This window comes from Chaetomium strumarium (assembly GCF_033439665.1).
Source record: "Chaetomium strumarium strain CBS 333.67 chromosome Unknown B0T15scaffold_4, whole genome shotgun sequence".
Classification (NCBI taxonomy): Eukaryota; Fungi; Ascomycota; class Sordariomycetes; order Sordariales; family Chaetomiaceae; genus Chaetomium; species Chaetomium strumarium.
Genome location: NW_026944432.1, coordinates 1,891,027 through 1,908,919, shown reverse-complemented (window position 1 = coordinate 1,908,919; position 17,893 = coordinate 1,891,027). Strand labels below are relative to the sequence as shown.

Sequence of the window (17,893 nt, the reverse complement as noted above, 5' to 3'; positions counted from 1 at the left end):
AGCCTGGATGGCTGGATTGGATTTCAGTCATTTCCTTGCAAGTGCTTGGCGGGTTGCCAGCGGGAAGCACGAACCATCCCGTCTCTTTGGTTCAGGCCTCAGGCTTGCCGCATGCCAAGGCTGCCGTTGCCCAGGTGATACCATTTGCGACGCCTGAACCGAAATCAGCTAATGTTAACGTTTGTGTACATGTACTTGGTAAAAGCGGAGCATGGGCCGAGCCAGGGTCAAGAACTGCAATTTGTTGCAACGCGTCCCGAGACCCTGAGCATTGCAACGCAACACCGCGGACTCGATTGGCATCTCCTCTTCTACCCGCCGTCCCTCCATTTCTTCTTCCTCCTCCCTTCCCGTTGTGTGTGCCAATTGACCCGTAATGTCGGTGCGTGTTGTTGCCCGAATCCGCCCGCTGCTGGAAAAAGAGCTCGACAAAGATGTCATTGTGCGCGCCGATCGCGTCGAGGAAGGGAAACCCCTGACCGTCGTCAAGATCCCGAACCCCAAGAACGAGGCTGAAGAGTTCTCGTTTGCCTTCAACAGCGTCTATGGGCAGGCCACAACCCAGGAACAGCTGTTTACAGCCGAAGGTAAGGCCGGACACGCGTCAAGGCGGACGCTTCGACCTCAGTTTGCTAACGTTCCACAGTGGCCCCGCACATGAAGGCTCTCTTTCAAGGCTTAGATGTGACAATCTTTGCCTATGGCGTCACAGGCACCGGCAAGACGCACACAATGCGCGGTGGTCTCCGACTTGCGGACCGCGGCGTGATTCCCCGGTTGCTTAGCAATGTGTTTCGCAGAGGGAAGAAGCTCGTCAAGGACACCAACGGAACAACGATGGTGGACGTAGCTCTCTCGTACTACGAAATCTACAACGACAAGGTGTACGACCTGCTCGAGCCGCCAGAGAAGCGGACGCCGGCAGGTCTCCCGCTGCGCGAGAAAGACGGAAAGACGATCGTAGTCGGCTTGTCTGAGCGCTCATGCGAGGATCTCAAGGACTTTGAGAAGTTGTACATCGAAGCCAACAACAACCGTGTGACGGCCGCGACCAAGCTGAACGCACACAGCAGCAGGAGCCACGCCATTTTGCGGGTGAAAGTGACGCAGACGACTGGAGATATGGTTAAGGAGAGCACCGCTTCTGCCATTGATCTAGCCGGCTCGGAAGACAACCGGCGAACTGACAATGGAAAGGAGAGGTTGGTCGAATCGGCGGCGATCAACAAGAGCCTCTTCGTTCTGAGCCAGTGCATCGATGCCATTTCGCGAGGGGATAAGCGCATCCCGTACCGCGAATCCAAGATGACGCGTATTCTGTCCCTGGGCCAGAACAATGGCATCACGATTATGATTCTGAACCTCGCCCCGATCCGGAGCTACCACCTCGATACGATCAGCAGCCTGAACGTTAGTTCCCGGGCGAAGCGTATCGAGGTGCGAGAGATTGAGAACGAGGTGGTGTTCAAGCAGCCTCCCCGCACTAATTCCGCGGTTGGAGGAGCGGCCATGCAGCGCCAGCCACTGCGGCCTCTTAATAATGCCCATAATGTGCACACGGGCGTGCTGGCAGCGAAGGCGGCAGAGAAGGCTGAAAAGCCCGACAAGCCCGTCAAGGCGTTCTCTGTTTACACCGACAAGAAACCTGCCGTTGCCGCGCGGCCTGCCGCGCCAGTAGCTAACTCGTCACAGCCAAGACAGCCGAGTCTGATCAAGAGACCGTCGGACGTGCCAGATGCCCTATCTTCACGCCCCTCAAAGCTCGCGCGGCCAACACAGCTCCGCCCGCCACAGCCGGTGATGCAGCCGGTGACTTCCTCAAAGCACATAACGATCTCAGCGGAACAGATTGAGGCCATGGTGGAGAAGAAGGTCGCCGAGATCCTGGCATCTCGCGCCGCCGAAGCGGCTTCGAATCCTGAGACCCCAGCCGTCTCCGATCCTAACGGCGCTGTCCAGACCCAGATCAGCGAGGAAGTCAAGCGCCGCCTGGAGGCTCTGGAGCGGCGCATCGACAGCGAATCGCGCAACGACGACAGCGGGCGGTCCGAAGGTCTGCGATTCTTGCTGCAGGCGAGACAGGCAAAGGAGAGCGGCGACGACGAGGTTGCACTCAGCTTCTATGAGAAAGCGTTGCCGTATTTCCCGGGACAGGCGAGGCTGCTGGGCAAGATCGAGCGGCTGCGGCTCAAACTGGGCAAGGGACAGCTCGGCGATGGCGAATCCGAGAGCATTGTGCGCACCCCGAGGAAGGAGCGCAGGCGCAAGGAAAACGACGAAGACGAGAGTTACCAGGAGGGCACAGAGGCGGATGTCGAAGACGACGCGATCGAGAAGCCGGCGCGGGCCAAGACGCCGAAGAAGAAGAGGGCACCATCCAAGGCGAAAGTCTTGGAGCAGTCGGTGTATGACGGCCCTGTGTCGCCAGTCGCCCAGCAGCTGCTGGACATTGTTAATTCGCGCGATGTTGCCCTCATCAAGCGGCTGCATGGGTTTGGCGCGAAGAAAGCGCAGGACCTCGTCGATCACCTCACGCTTAAGGGAGACGGGGAGTCGGCGCAGGTCGAGTCGCTCGCGCAGTTGAGGATGTTCCCTGGCATGGGAGGAAGAACGGTAGAGAGGGCTTATGAGGGCTTGGTTGGTTCTGCCGCGGGCAGTCAAGGAGATTGATGGGTTTTCATATTAGTGGTTTTGTCTCTGCATCGGTCGGGTTGGGCCGCTGTGCGCCCTTGGTTTCGCTTTCGGGTCCAGTCACCGCCCTGCATTGCATGGCTAGGAGTTTCTGTTTGGCATATCTGGTGTTGGGTTGTTTTATTAGCATTTGCTTAGGCTTTTCCTTTTTGGGACTGGATATTTCCTGTAGCATTTTTCTCGGCCGGTAAAAGGGCAGCTATCGCATAGAATGGAGTTACGGAGTACTGCGGTCAAGTCCCCATTGAACGTCTCGCGCAAACCCATAGATCTCTCAGTATGGAGTAATAAGGTACAGTACCTTACTTTTCAGTCGCTGTGATGCCTCAGCGGAGGGTCCTGCGTCCTGAGTCCTGACAGGGGAGGCGGCGCCCCACATTGCATCATCGGGGTTCCAGACCCACCGCTGCCCGGATCCGAGGATCGCAGCATGGAGCTTTCGGAGCTCGACATTTCTTCCGCCGAGGCTGGCAGACACCAGTAGGACGCACAAATCGCTCACCACAAGAGGAACTAGTCTGTGGAATCCGGCATGATACCCTAGACGGCAGTTTCTTCGTGTCTACGGAGCACAACCTAGCTGGTTAGCCCCTGCTGAAAAACGACCGCGCACAATTCGCGCGGCGCCCCGGTTACCGTCCGGATTGAGTACAACACCGGACGCTGCCTCTTCTGTGGAAGATGTTGCTCCATTGCCACTCAAGATGGCTTCGCAACCAAAGATCATGATGGCTGCGAGCTTACAGCGGGCCAAATTAGCCCCCTTACTACGATCTCGAGACCCTTGCGCCGCGCTATCCCGACGACCATGGGCTCCTCGATGCGGTACGCTGAGCGCGTCCCTATCCTCCTCCTCCTCCCTCCGAGCCGTGTTTCATACGACCACCATCCGTAACTATGGGCCTAAAACACCGAGTGTCGAGACGGGTCAGCCGGCCACTCCCCAGAAACCAACAGCCCGTCCACAGCAGGATCCTCTCGCAACGATAGACAAGACCGCGCAGGAGCAGCGCAAGGCCGATTGGGCCATCATGAAGGAGATGTCGCGCTACCTATGGCCGAAGGACAGCTGGGGGGACAAGATGCGCGTCATGTTGGCAGTGGGCTTGCTGGTGGGAGGCAAGGTCCTCAACGTGCAGGTGCCCTTTTACTTCCGCGAGATTGTCGACTCCCTGAATGTCGATATCGCCGCAACAGGCGGTACGGTGGCCACCGTCGCGGGCACCATGATCTTTGCCTACGGCGCTGCCAGAATCGGAGCGGTCTTGTCTCAGGAGCTACGCAATGCTGTGTTCTCTTCCGTTGCCCAGAAGGCGATCCGCAGGGTGGCCACCAGGACGTTCGGCCATCTCCTGAACCTTGATCTCAGCTTCCACCTGTCCAAGCAGACCGGTGGCCTTACTCGGGCCATTGACCGCGGTACGAAGGGCATTAGCTTCTTGCTGACGAGCATGGTCTTCCACATCGTGCCGACAGCGCTGGAGATCAGCATGGTGTGCGGCATCCTGACATATCAGTTCGGCTGGGAATTCGCCGCCATCACGGCGCTTACCATGACGGCTTACACGGCCTTCACCATCTGGACTACGGCGTGGCGGACAAAGTTCCGGCGCCAGGCCAACGCCGCGGACAACAAAGCGTCGACAGTCGCCGTGGACTCGTTGATCAACTACGAGGCGGTCAAGTACTTCAACAACGAGCAGTACGAGATCGGCCGCTACGACAAGGCGCTGCAGCAGTACGAGAAGAGCTCCATCAAGGTCGCCACCTCGCTTGCCTTCCTCAACAGCGGCCAGAATATCATCTTCTCCTCCGCCCTCACCATCATGATGTGGCTCGGCGCAAAAGGCATTGTCGCGGGCACCCTCTCAGTCGGCGACCTGGTGCTCATCAACCAGCTCGTCTTTCAGCTGTCCGTCCCACTCAACTTCCTGGGGTCGGTCTATCGCGAGCTGCGCCAGTCTCTCCTCGACATGGAGACCCTCTTCAACCTGCAGAAGGTCAACGTCTCCATCAAGGAGAAGCCCAACGCCCCCGCCCTCTTGCTCCCCAAGGGCGGCGAGATCCGCTTCGAGAACGTCACCTTCGGCTACTACCCGGACAGACCCATCCTCAACAACCTGTCCGTGACGATCCCAGCCGGCAAGAAGGTCGCCGTCGTCGGCCCGTCCGGATGTGGCAAATCCACCATCCTCCGCCTCCTCTTCCGCTCCTACGAACCGCAACAAGGCCGCATCTTCATTGATGACCAGGATATCCGCTCCGTCTCCCTCTCGTCCCTCCGCCGCTCCATCGGCGTGGTCCCGCAAGACACTCCCCTGTTCAACGACACGGTCGAGCTCAACATCCGCTACGGCAACATCAACGCCCCGCCCGAGGCCGTCTACGCCGCGGCCCGCCGCGCGCACATACACGATAAGATCGAGTCCTGGCCGCACGGGTACCAGACCAAGGTCGGCGAGCGGGGCCTGATGATTTCCGGCGGCGAAAAGCAGCGGCTGGCCGTGTCGCGGCTGATCCTCAAGGACCCGCCGCTGCTGTTCTTTGATGAGGCGACGAGTGCGTTGGACACGCACACTGAGCAGGCGCTGATGGCGAATATCAATGAGGTGTTGCGGGAGAAGCGGAGGACGAGCCTGTTTGTTGCGCATCGGTTGAGGACGATTTATGATGCCGATGTCATCATTGTGTTGGAGGGCGGAAGGGTGGTGGAGATGGGCAGTCACCGGGAGCTGATGGAGCGGAATGGCCTGTATGCGGAGCTGTGGATGGCGCAGGAGATGCTGATGAGCGAGCATGGATGAGGAGAGGAGTTACACGAGGAGAAGGCGGAGTGAAGCTGAGGTGATTTCATCGAACATGTGTGTCGTGTGTATGCGTACACAGTATGCGTATATCTGCAGCCCACCCCTGCCCGGGGCCCTTTTTAAAAAAAAAAGCACGTTCTATGGCTCCGGCCAGCCCTCCCGCTGCACTTGGAACAATCAGCCAACTTTAACCCCCCGGCCATTTTCACCCTGCAGGCCGCACCCGTAGGTACCGAGATGCAGAGCTCAAAGTTTTCGGAAGCAAAAGCTACTGGTACTAGGGATACACCTTTGCAGCGATTAACAATCTACGTTAAACCACAAACCCCATTTGATCCAAAACTTCAATTTACCACTACATTCAACTTGGTTCAATCGCAGTGGCTCTCGCAGTTCAACCGTAGTAGCTCCTGCGCTCCTATTATAATTGAGTCTGTAGTTGAACTACCTATAGGAGCTATTGTGATTGAACAGTCGGGATAGAGTTCATGCCCTCATAGTCGGGTGTGTGTGGTTGGTAGCTCGATATCTATACTGGGGGGTTGGCTATAGTGAGACCTTGGGTTTTGTTACACCCGACCGCAAGTCTGAGATCTGCCACTTTTCCTGGTGACAGTCGCTCGCTGCGGTAGGTTGGCCACGAGTACTGGAAACTCCCACCTCAAGGTTGCACGGGCAGCAAAACCAGCGCTGCACCGAACTGCGAGCTGCGAACGGCAGTCCCCTAGATACGTATCCTACGAGTAATAAGTATAAGACCTTCCCATTTTATCAGACCCGCGATTCCCACGATGTCCATTCCGTACGTCTTCATCCTGAGTTTTAGCCATCTACTACTAGTAGTATCATATGTTCCCACTCGATGTTTCGCTCCGGGCCCTAGTGCCGTCTAACATTGGCGAAGACCACGGTCACCATGCAAGCAGATGGGATCCCCAGCACGGATTCTACGACCGTGATTCATATTTAACGTTTCAATACGACGACTTTCTCCAGTTTCCCGACCCGCCATTCGGGGCGAGCGACACCGCCGAAAGCTGGGACCAAGAGCCTCTGAGTATTATAGCCTCCGAGCTATGCGGCGACCCTACCACTTATCCGGAGCCGAAGCAAGAGATTTTCTTCGACGGCGGCCTTTCCGACAGCATCCTTGTCAGACAGGACACGAGCAGTGGCAATGCCAAGTCCGTCCTCCAGCCCTCCTGCTGGCATCAATGCCCTGACTGTCACAAGCAATTCACCGCGGAACGACTCAGGCACGTTGCCAACCTTTGTCACCTGTGGCCACTGGCCTCACCTTAGGCCTGCCTCTTACTGACCGACCATCTCACAGGACGCATCGCAAGCCGCGAGCACCGGGCCAAGCTCCTTCGTGTAAAAGCCGATACCCCTGCCCGGCCGAGCAATGCGGGAAGGACTACGCGGACAAGCCGGGGCTGGCTCGGCATGTCCGCCAGTGCCGGCACCTTAACGCGGACGGTCAGAACCCAGCGGGCTACCAGTGTCATTGTGGCAAGTCATTCGGCCGCTGGGACAAGTTTGTTGCTCACCACAAACGCGGTTGTTGGAGCGTTGAAGACCAACAGCGACACGCCGTGCGCTACGTCTGCCAATGCAAGGAGTCTTTTCAGAGTTTCTCTTCCTTCCTGGAGCACCACCGATCGGAGTACAAGAAGGTTGGACGACCGAAGAAGACACCGTCAATGTAAAATTACTGACATGGCCTCCCCACTGATCCCCTCGGATCTGATCTGTACCTACTTTACAGATTTAGTATAACTTGAATGAGTCCAAGGAATCAAGCGAAGTTTGGTATGGAGTCAGGCATAGCTCCGCGCAGTTCTTTTATTAATGCGCGTCCTGGCTTGGCCTTGGTGAACCCAACCTGTCGGACAGTTGTACACCAGATCTGACTCGAAATCAGTGGTGAGTTTAGCAGACTGTCCTTGACTAAGTGACCGTCAAGTCAGTGGAAGTGTTGAATTACTAACGCCAGACGCCACCCATCATTCTCGCCTTTGATGGACATAGTACGGTGCAAAAGACGCAAAAGACAAGACCCAGTTTTGCCATACGAAAAACAGCCGGGACCAAGCCAATAGGGCGGATGACATTGTGTCACTATCGGAGAGCCGCGAGGGGCTGATTCTGAGAACCGCTCTTACTTCCGAGAACCATACCTCTAGTCAACATTCGAGTCGCGTTGGCAGGCATTTTTTGCCCCTGATGATGCCGAAGGCCACAATCAAAAAGGGTGAGACGCCGAGGCTGAGAATCAGTGTCCTGCGCTCAGGGGGCCAGTTTCCTATCCCACCCGCTCTGCAGAGCGCCCTAGTCAGCTCACTCCTAACATTATGTTGTCCCACGCCAGTATCAATCGCCCCCGAGGGGCCAATTTCCTTGAAACCTCGGCCTTCCAGAGGGCCAATTCTGAAGCCGCGTCGTGGAAGGCCATCCCACACATTACTCGGTTGGCAGAATGTCGGTGCTGGCCACGACCGCAACGGTTATAAGAAGGGGAAATCTCCACCTATGTTTATGGAAACTTGACAGTCCGCCTGCGGGTGAGAGCCCTGGTGGGAAAGAAGGTAGGTCCTTGCCCAAGGTACTCTGCACAGCCAATTCACTAACCTCATCCTCAAGATCCTATACCCGTCCCCGGACCCCTAAGTTGTTCAGCGTTCTAATCCGCGCTCCATCAAGTCAAACTGCCTTCGCCGTCTCAAATTCGACAAGCAACTGAACGTTCTCACCAAGCCCAAGTCCCTTACGGTCAACACTCCCAGAGATGGCCCAGTCTGGCACATCTGGTTCTCCGAAGGGTCTGACCCAGCCCTGGGTGGCGGTCAAACGACCCCATCAAGGACCAAGTTCGAGGAGCAACCCCAAGGGCTTTACCGGCAGCAGCTCCATCGACAATTGGCTTTGTCAACCGGTCGGAAGCGGTCCCTGGAATGCGGTCGGCATGGTGCGTGGAAGTGTTGGTGGTTCGGCGCAAGGTAACGGCGTGAATGAAGCAAAGGAAGATTGGAGCACCCAAGCCAGGGCGGCGGGATCTTCATCCTCCGGCAACCGATGAGCATAACGCTGCTCGGGTTAGGCGAGCTAGGAGGGAGGGTACATTACTTGTCGGTAGAGACCAGTGATATTCCACTTTCCAGGTTGTCCTAACTAGACCTGATTGAAATTGATTATGCCTGCAGCCTAGGGATTGTGGCCGTTTCTGCATCTACCGCTAGGGCAGATGTAACTTGTGCAAGGTTAAGGAGATGACTCTAACTTAAGGCAGTTTGGAGATGGCGTGAAGGAAGGTACGGCCAACCACTGGGTTAATAAGGCATTTCTAATTCTGACAGAGCAGTGGCTTTCGAACTTCAAGTTACACCACTCTGCCTATCCACCACAAATTCAACCACTTCTTGGGTCTCATTTTCAGCCGCTGGCCCGGTAAGGCGCCGGACTTTGGTACCTTATTTGCGTGACGTCTTGCCTGGGTCGAAGTAAAGCACGGTAGCACCTGCTAGAATGGAAGCTCCCCGCGATCCGGTGGAGCATGCTCGGTGGTGACTGAAGCGAACTCCAACTTTCGGGAGTCAAAATGCCGAAGGTGCACCCCGCATCGAGTGGGCTCGAGAAGGCGAGATCGGTAGCCATGGGGTCCTGTATGGCAGTGACAAGTCGATTCAAAGCCGGCAGAACCCCATCCCTTCGTCGTTCAGCAGCTCACTTCTTAGTTACCTATACACCTCGAACCTATGCACAACATATTTCCTTAGTTTTAACCCATAACCTCCTCAATCCCTTGGAAACTCACCAGGGTTAGAGTACTGGTTTCAAACTTTAAAGCTTCAAGATGTCTCCCGCAACCCTGATCCCGCCCAAGGGCGTCTTCGTCCCCTCGCCCACCTTCTTCCACCCAGCGGCCTCCTCTCCCACATCCTCCCAACCACAAGTCGACGTCGAGACACAGATCAAGCACAGCATCTTCCTCGCCAACTCCGGCATCACGGGCATCGTCCTGCTCGGCTCAACAGGCGAGGCCGTGCACCTGACGCGCACTGAGCGCACCGACCTGGTCTCCGCGGTCCGCAAGGGCCTCGACGGCGCCGGCTTCCCAGACTATCCGCTCATGGGGGGTGTCCTGACGAACGGCGAGGTGGAGGAGACGCTCGGGTGGCTGGACGACTACGCCAAGGCGGGCGCGCAGTGGGGGCTGGTCCTCGCGCCGGGGTACTTCGGGCCGGCGGTCAGCCAGGACGGGCTGGCGGAGTGGTACCGCATCGTGGCGGACCGCAGCCCGATCCCGATCCTGGTGTATAACTACCCCGGTGTCACCAACGGCGTGCAGGTGCTGCCCGAGACGTACAGAACGTTGGCACGGCATGAGAAGATTGTGGGGTGCAAGATGTAAGACTGGAGTTCTCTCGTGAGGGTCAGAACAGGAATATGAGATTATTGTTGTTGGGTGGGTGGGTGGCGTCGATGGGTGGTGCTGACAAGCGGAACAGGTCCCATGGCAATGTCTCCCACCACGTGCAGGTCTCGCTTGACCCCGACATCGACCACGACAAGTTCCGCGTCTACAGCGGCTTTGGCACGCAGCTAGGGCCGATCGTGCAGTTTGGTGCCGCGGGCGTCATTGACGGCATGGCGGCGTTTTATCCCAAGACGGTGGTGCGCTTAGCGTCGCTGATGTTTACAGGGGATCGGACGGCCGCCCAGGAGGCCGAGATCCAGCGGTTGCAGTTCGTTGTGAGTCAGGGCGGCGAGTTTGTCATGAGGTACGGCATCATCGGCATCATCGAAGCCACATACCGCGTGGCCGGATTCGGCCATCCCGAAGGAGGGCGGCTGCCCATCCGCGGGAAGCTGCCCGACGGGGCCTGGGACAAGGCGAAGGCTATGTTCCTGCAGAATATTGAACAGACGGAGGCGGCACTCTAGACTCTAAGTCTGTATGTTTGCGGAAACTGTGGTACTAGAAAACACTTCTTTTGTTCATTCGCTGTCCCGGGTCACAGTTACATATCCGCTCCCTGACATACATATGTCTTTTGATTTTGGGTTGTAGTTCAAGGTCAGATGACACGCCGCCTTTTCGCAGTGCAGCAGCGTTCTCCGGTCAGACAGTCAGACGAAATTAGGCAAGTGAGATACGTCCTGGTTCCCTTTGGCAGTGCTTTGTTTAGTGCCGGCCTATCGGGCACCGGTTGAACGCTCTCAGCCGTGTATCCGTCTTGGCTGGCCTGGTATACCCCATCAGGGGTCTAACTAATCACCTATCACCGATATAGTACTACTACGCAGTGCCTATATCTCCGAGGACAGAACTTCATCATATGTGGATCGAATAGCTGCACTTACACACGCCAAGTCTGAGCGTCGACACTGCCTCCACAGATCTGGGTCCCGGATGCCGCATCTGGCAGTTGCTGGTGGAAACCCTTAACGTTACCCTGGTGAGCCTGGTCCACCAGCTGAGCTGCGAGACCACTACGGATAATTTAATCGGGAAAGAGCTTATCGCGCGGTCGACCGACCTCGACACGTTGACCCCGTCAGCACTAGGGACCTCGGATAAGGCTGCATAGGGCAGTTCGAGATGAGGGCCCCCATGAGGTCCGTGGATAATATCGCGTCCGTTCTGTTTTGGAGGTGAGGCAATGGAGGATAGGGGGCCTAATGCCTAGTCCGAGACTCGGACTATAAAAGCGAAACAAGAAGCCCCCGGTGTCTTCGAAATTCGAGGTGTTCAGTTGTTCACTGCACAGATCCCATTTCTCGAGGCACCACAGGGCTCGCTGCCTCGCCAGTGCTTACAGTCCTGTTCTTCCATTCTACCTGTTCGCCTTGGAGTCGGGGTCGGACGCGATGGATCAGCTCTTCGGCCAGTTCGGAGGCCGATGGGCCACCATCAACGCCATGGCCCTATTATTATGGACCATAATAATACCGCTCATCACGCCCTCCGTCCTCGTCACGGCGCACCCTCCAGCACCTCTACTGGCACACCACACCGCGCGCGCGGCGCTGGCGGACGGCGTGCCCCTCCGCATCCTCCCGCTGGGCGACTCCATCACGTGGGGGTACGGGTCGTCGGACGGCAACGGGTACCGGCAGCACCTGCGCTGCCTGCTGCTCACGGACGGGCGGACGGTGGTGTACAACGCGGCCGTGGACGAACTGGTGAGGACGCACCAGCGGCAGGGCCACCGCGTGCTCGGGGCCGACATGTATCCGGCGCTGCACGCGGGCGCCGACCTGGGCAACGGCCTGCACCCCAACGACGCCGGCTACGCCAAGATGGCCACCGTGTGGTACAGCGCCCTCGTGGATGCGGCCGGGCGCGGCTGGGTCGAGACGCCGGCGGAGCTGCCGTCGGGCGCCGAAGCGTGCGACGGCTATCTGTACTGGGATCCCGTCTACGGCGCCGTGACTAGTGGCGTGGGCGACGGCGACCCGACCAAGTTCCCCGCCGGGAAGTGGTGGAACCGCGGCACCGTGCACAAGGACCATGGGAAGAGGACTTCGTGCACGTGGCCGATCTGGACGGCGATGGTCGGGACGACTATGTCTGGGTGGATGCCGACTCTGGCGCGGCGGTGCTGTACCGCAACACGGGCGACTTTGGCAATTGGGAGAAGGTCGGCCAGGTGGCCAGCGGGATCGGCGCCGGCGAGGGGGTCCGGTTCGCCGATATCGATGGCGACGGCCGGGCGGACTATCTATAGATGGACTCGCTGACCGAGACCGCCAGTGTACGCTACTACCGCAATGGAGGCCGCGCCAATGCCGACGGCGGCGGGAATACTAATAAGTGGATGTGGTACGACGAAGATATCACCGTCAGCAGGAAGGGCGACGGCGAGGATCTCATCTTTGCCGACCTCGACGGAGACGGGCGCGCCGATCTCGCCCGTCCGCGGCCAGTACGGCGCCCTCGCAAGATACCTCAACGTCGGGGCCGGGGTCAAGCCCAGCTTCCAGGCCATGGGCACCCTTGCCACGGGCGACAGCGACGGCAAGACCGACTACATTGTCATTGCCAACGCGACGTCGGGCGCCATCAGGCTGTGGCAGAACCAGGGGTCCGGCTCCGCCTACCGCGCCGGCACAATGTCTTCCTTGCCGACCTCGACGGCGACGGCAAGGACGACTACCTGGTCGTCAGCCCTGCCGGCGCCATCGAAGCGTACGTGAACGGCGGTACGGCGGGCGGCTCCAAGTGGATTTGGTATCCCCGGGGCCAGGTGGCGTCCGGCGTGGCCAAGCGGGCCAACATCAGGTATATACTAATATACTAGTACTACCAGAGTTAGAAGCTGATATAGGCACCGGCCTACATTATATAGATTCGGCGACCTAGACGGAGACGGCTAAGACGACTATCTCGTTGTCGACCTGGATATATCAGCGGTGTATTCCTAGTAGAACGGCGGTTAGTGGTCCGACAGCAAGTGGCTGTAGATCGACCGGGGCGTCGTAGCCAGCGGCGCTAGCCTCGGTATAGGGAAGGGTATCTGATTCGCCGATCCCGACGGTGACGGCCGAGCCGATTTCGTCTATTTGCATTGTAATGGCAAGGCTACGGCCTTTACCAACGGAGGACTGTGTACGTTGTATAATAGCGGCTGGTTGGTAAGTTGAATTTGTTCTAGTACTTTTTTCTTAAATCCATTCCGCTGATTCTGATCCTCCTCCTAAACATAGTGGATTCAACAAGGCCGAATTGCCGACGGCGTGGGTACGTGGCGCGAGGACATCTAGCTCGCCGACATCGACGGCGACGGGAAGGCAGACTACCTTGTCGTCGACCCCTTGAACGGCGCCGTGACTATGTACCGCAACGGCGGGCCCGGCAGCACCAAGTGGATCTGGTTCCCGGTCGAGCAGCCCATCGCCACGGGCGTCGACTACAACGGCTATGCCGTGCGGTTCGCCGACCTCAACGGCGACGGCCGGGCAGAGTATCTGGGGCTGGCCATGGGCAACGGCGCGCTGCAGATGTGGTACAACGGCTGCACCGGCGACGAGCCCGACCCGCGGAGCGGGCCCCCGGCCACGCTGCAGGACCCGATCCACGGCTACGGCGACGGCAAGCGGTGCCGCACCGACGTGTACGACCGGCTCGATGACATCCCGGCCACCGACATGTTCGACTCGTCGCGGCCCAACTCGCAGGTGTGCATCATCATCCACAGCCTCGAGATGTGGGCGCGGCAGATCCGGCGCAGCTCGACGAGTACCAGGACATCGTCGACAACCACTGGGACGCCAAGTTCGCGACGTACGCCACGTAGTTTGTCGACATGGCGAACCATGCCATCCGCGACTGGACGCGCGACAACGGCGACTACTGGTTTGACTGCACCGTCACCGAGCGCGTCTACTGCTGCAGCAACTGCAAGCTCGTCGTCGAGAAGGACCACCCGGGGCGGTGCAAGTACTGCGTCGCGCGCGGCTCCGACGACTCCGACGACGAATGCCACATGGACCTCCCGAGCGCCGATGCGCCCTTCTCATTCCGCAACGTGTCGGAGCGCTGCCCGCCCAACTACGACGACCGCGGCGTCGGCGGCAACGGCCGGCAGTCGGTCTACTGGCGCATCCGCGACGGCAAGTCGTGGGCGAACATGGCCGCGCAGGCCGAGCACGACGTCGGCATCAACGCCACCTTCGTCGCGCCCGACGACTTCCGCTTCCAGGCGCGCGACTCGGCCGACACGTGGGAGTGCGGCCACCAGCCGTGGAGCGACTAACTGCGTCGGCCAGGACTGGTGGTACCGCGCGCCCATGATCACGCGCGACTACTCGGCCCGCGACGTGGCCAACCCCAAGGCCTTCCTCGAGCTGGCCATCCCCGCATACCGCACGACGCCGCAGGACCCGGACGGCATCGCGCACGACCTGCGCGCCAACTGGTTCCGCATCGACGGCGACCGCGTCGACCCGGCCGAGTACCCGTGGGTCGTGTCCGTGTTCGCCTCGTCGCTCAACGAGAACATCGTCGGCATGCGCGAGATCGTGCGCCTGGCCGACGAGATCGACGAGCAGGAGCGGCAGCGCGTCATCACCATGTGGCTGAGCATCGTCGCCCTGGTGCTGCCGCTGATCGGCCCTTACGTGGCGCCCTCGGTCGGCTTCCTGGGCACCTGCCTGGCCGCCAACTTCGTCCGCAACGTGCTCACCGCGGGGCGCGTGCTGACCTCGTGGGGCCTGGCCATCTACGACCCGGACATGATCCCGCTCATCCTGTTCACCGCCTTCGTTCACGGCGGCATCACCGTCAAGACCAACATGGCCCAGATGGGCTACTACATCCGCTTCCGCCACGCCGTCCTCTACAACACCATGGGCGGCGCCCTGAAGGTCAACCACGACTGGCTGGCCTCGTATCTCTCCACCCTCGAGCAGGTCGGTAGGGCATAACTTATAGGGGGTTCAGTTCATTATAGCTCGGTTTTTAGATTGCGTTGTACTACTAGTATAGAACCAGACACCGGAGAAAGCTTCATTCTCAACGCATAGTCACGAGCGGAGGAACTTATCTTTGTAGCAAAGCAAGCACTAGTCCCTGATCCTGAGACGCAACTCCCCATTCCGAGAAGTTCAGAGAAACTCGTCCGGACTCCTCTTCGGAGGAACTGTTATCGCACTTGCGAGATGATGTCATCCGGTAAATCTCCAGCATAGGATCCGGATATGTCGGCCCCTCCATCGCGCATGATATTAAATTGCCACGATCGTAACCCAGGCGTTACCCCACAACACATTTTCACCTCGCTCCGCCGTAGGGCGTCGTCAGGTGTATTCCAGTCGACTAATCAAGCGACTCATTCTCGTTTCTGGACCCCGGGTGCCAACAAATGGATGAGGTTTGTGTTACGCATCAGGGTTAGGGTCTCAGTCCTGCCGTGCCTGCGTCCTTACTCCTAGGTAGCAGACCTCCTGCCAGTGGAGATTGAACCGCCAACTAGTACCGTACACAAAAGTTTAACTACCTAAGTTAAGGCACCTAGGTAGTTTCACTCTAATCACCCAATAATTAATGGTCGACTTGCATGGCTGCCTTTTAAGATTAACTTCGCAGCGGTCTTCTTGCAGTAAGCACCGCGATCGGAGATACTACATTAACTAGTAGTTGATGTAGGCCCACTTGAATGGCTGGGGTGCATCGCCGCTGCCTAGCCCATACCACCTTAGGTAGGACCAGCAGCAATCAAGCAATCAACGTCGCTCAGCCGCAGCTTGGCGATTTGGCAGTGAAGAACCGACGATCATCATGCTTCCTGAAGCTTGGTATTTAAGACCACACGGGACGACCAAATTCCTGGGATTTGACCCCGCATCTAACCTGCATCCTCTGTCACTCAAGAAATCAAGGCTTCCTAGACGCTGCGTTTTTTAAAAGCCCGAACCACATCAGCATCGACTGTTGCACGAAGACGCCATTCCCCGCCAAGGCACCATTATCGTCCACACTTCGCCGGTAACTCAAAATCATCAGATTCCTAGAAGATGGCCTACCAACAAGTACTCGCTCCGGTCCAGCAGCCGATCGGCATCTGGAACCAGTTCCTCGCGCGCCAGACCGAGACGTTGGTCCTCAGGGAAAAAGTCATGTCGCTGTCGGGCGACAGCTTCGACATCACGCTGGCGAGCGGACAACCCCTCCTGCGCATCCAGGGCAGCGTGATGTCCTTCTCCGGGCGCAAGTCCGTTTACGACATGATGGGCAACCATCTGTTTGACATTGTCAAGGAGCACCTGCACATCCATACCACCTACGCCGCTGTCGATCCGGCCGGGAGAAAGCTTCTCGAGGTCAAGAGCAGTTTTGCGCGTGCGTGAATCAATCATCATCCGGCTCTGGTCAGGAGTGTGCAGCAGGGCTGCAGTTTGCTAATCAGAAAACGAACAGTCCTCGGCTCCAAGGCGACAGCAACCTTCACCAACTCCATGACGCATCAGCCGGAATCGCTGAAGATGAAGGGCAACTGGATGGACTACTCCGCCGACATCGTTGATGAGAAGACAGGCGCCGTCGTCGGGCGCATCAACCGCAAGCTTAGCGGCCGGGATCTGCTCTTCGGCCAGCAGACGTACCATTTAGTGGTGGCCCCGAATGTGGACCTCGCGCTTATGGCGGCCATGTGCATCTGCATGGACGAGAAGAACAACGAGGGCGGCGGGCTGTTTTTCTAGGTGTTGATTAGGGACCAAAGATGGATTTGTGCGTAATATGCTGGAAGTGTTTTGGCAGGATACCCCCGAGATTGGATTTGGTTTCAATACTTTTGGCTTTTACGAGGATTTGTTATGTCCTAGTTCGGCAGCAGATCTACGGAATATTACTAGCAACTCCTAGTATATCAGTCAAGATTTGTGGCTCGACTACGTGCTGTAAGCAGACCGCCATCAGTCTAGCCCCCGATTATTCCAGTACTCCTCACTTTGCTCGAGGTCAAGTGATTGCACCAGACAGGCAGAATGTGTTCCGTCAGATGGGAGCACCGGAGTACTGATGGCAGATGATAGTACAGAGGCGAAATACGACGATCTGGTGACGTCGGGGCTTCACCATTTCAATCCGACTACCCAGTCGCCTAAACTAAGCAGAAAGAACTGTTGTCACACCAGCGTCTGACGACCAACAAAGGGAGATCAATTTGTTTCGGGTCTACACCTGCTACACCAGTGACTGTTGTTGTTGTAGGTAGTATTTACTTCTACCTGAAAGTGTGGCTGATCACTATCTTGCACATGGGCTCCCAGCTGATGGCTATGGTATAACATAGATCTATGCCTCCCAGCTCATTCCTTGGCCGGGTCATGACCCCAGTTCTTCAAACTCCTCGCACTCTTACTATTCGGGTCCTGCTTCGCCTTGCCCTCCTGCGCAAGATGTCTCTTACAGTATGAAACGACCTTGCGCATATGGCCGATGTCGTCCTCGTCGTATTTCCCGGGATCCTTGCTCGGGTTCTTATTCAGAATTTCCATGATCTTCCTTCCGCTAGATAGAAGGCATTGTCAGTATCCATGTCGTCTCCCATTGCATATGCACAGTGGTATAGGCACCAGCGGGAAGCTTGGATCCCACCTTTCGTGTCCAACACTCTCGCCGGACCCGTCATTCTTACTCCATCCCACGCTCTGGGAAGACTCCTCCTTCAGCCAGGAGTCGAGGCCCGAGGGAGACATGTTGACGAGTTCATTGAACTCCCTGTGGCCACATTAGTACCTCCTAGTTAATGTCGAGTCTCGTGAACAGCACCATCGTTACTCACTTGATGACTGTATTGTCGTCCTTGACCATTGTGCTCGATTTGTCCCTTCTCAGCTTCACGAAACCGGCTCTAGTTCGCAGTTTGCTGATATGATGAGCCTGCGGA

The 17,893-nt window shown here is 57.7% G+C and overlaps 7 protein-coding genes across 7 annotated transcripts; 6 read left to right on the top strand and 1 right to left on the bottom strand.

Annotated features, from left to right (window-relative positions):
• The first annotated feature begins 48 nt into the window (after nucleotides 1-48).
• B0T15DRAFT_532892 (P-loop containing nucleoside triphosphate hydrolase protein) lies at nucleotides 49-2,973 on the top strand. Its single transcript, XM_062869334.1, has 2 exons — nucleotides 49-587; nucleotides 647-2,973. Exons 1-2 carry the CDS (start codon nucleotides 377-379, stop codon nucleotides 2,668-2,670), a joined length of 2,235 nt encoding a protein of 744 aa, XP_062721388.1. The 5' UTR covers nucleotides 49-376; the 3' UTR covers nucleotides 2,671-2,973.
• A 117-nt stretch (nucleotides 2,974-3,090) lies between these two features.
• B0T15DRAFT_532891 (P-loop containing nucleoside triphosphate hydrolase protein) lies at nucleotides 3,091-5,660 on the top strand. The gene has a single exon (XM_062869333.1). It carries the CDS (start codon nucleotides 3,396-3,398, stop codon nucleotides 5,493-5,495), a length of 2,100 nt encoding a protein of 699 aa, XP_062721387.1. The 5' UTR covers nucleotides 3,091-3,395; the 3' UTR covers nucleotides 5,496-5,660.
• Nucleotides 5,661-6,108: 448 nt separating this feature from the next.
• Nucleotides 6,109-7,318, top strand: B0T15DRAFT_532890 (uncharacterized protein). Its single transcript, XM_062869332.1, has 2 exons — nucleotides 6,109-6,754; nucleotides 6,832-7,318. Exons 1-2 carry the CDS (start codon nucleotides 6,348-6,350, stop codon nucleotides 7,205-7,207), a joined length of 783 nt encoding a protein of 260 aa, XP_062721386.1. The 5' UTR covers nucleotides 6,109-6,347; the 3' UTR covers nucleotides 7,208-7,318.
• A 2,033-nt stretch (nucleotides 7,319-9,351) lies between these two features.
• B0T15DRAFT_397387 (uncharacterized protein) lies at nucleotides 9,352-10,442 on the top strand (the record flags this gene model as incomplete). The annotated part of the gene is made up of 2 exons (XM_062864893.1): nucleotides 9,352-9,905; nucleotides 10,007-10,442. The coding sequence occupies 2 exons, from the start codon at nucleotides 9,352-9,354 to the stop codon at nucleotides 10,440-10,442; spliced, it is 990 nt and encodes a 329-aa protein (XP_062721385.1).
• A 927-nt stretch (nucleotides 10,443-11,369) lies between these two features.
• B0T15DRAFT_511502 (uncharacterized protein) lies at nucleotides 11,370-14,983 on the top strand (the record flags this gene model as incomplete). The annotated part of the gene is made up of 8 exons (XM_062867913.1): nucleotides 11,370-11,937; nucleotides 12,009-12,186; nucleotides 12,256-12,783; nucleotides 13,127-13,136; nucleotides 13,266-13,679; nucleotides 13,799-14,176; nucleotides 14,271-14,912; nucleotides 14,966-14,983. The coding sequence occupies 8 exons, from the start codon at nucleotides 11,370-11,372 to the stop codon at nucleotides 14,981-14,983; spliced, it is 2,736 nt and encodes a 911-aa protein (XP_062721384.1).
• A 746-nt stretch (nucleotides 14,984-15,729) lies between these two features.
• B0T15DRAFT_532878 (tubby C-terminal-like domain-containing protein) lies at nucleotides 15,730-17,115 on the top strand. The gene is made up of 2 exons (XM_062869331.1): nucleotides 15,730-16,341; nucleotides 16,420-17,115. The coding sequence occupies exons 1-2, from the start codon at nucleotides 16,017-16,019 to the stop codon at nucleotides 16,701-16,703; spliced, it is 609 nt and encodes a 202-aa protein (XP_062721383.1). The 5' UTR covers nucleotides 15,730-16,016; the 3' UTR covers nucleotides 16,704-17,115.
• A 197-nt stretch (nucleotides 17,116-17,312) lies between these two features.
• B0T15DRAFT_511500 (uncharacterized protein) lies at nucleotides 17,313-17,817 on the bottom strand (the record flags this gene model as incomplete). Its single annotated transcript, XM_062867912.1, has 3 exons — nucleotides 17,313-17,514; nucleotides 17,602-17,724; nucleotides 17,789-17,817. 3 exons carry the CDS (start codon nucleotides 17,815-17,817, stop codon nucleotides 17,313-17,315), a joined length of 354 nt encoding a protein of 117 aa, XP_062721382.1.
• Nucleotides 17,818-17,893: the final 76 nt, after the last annotated feature.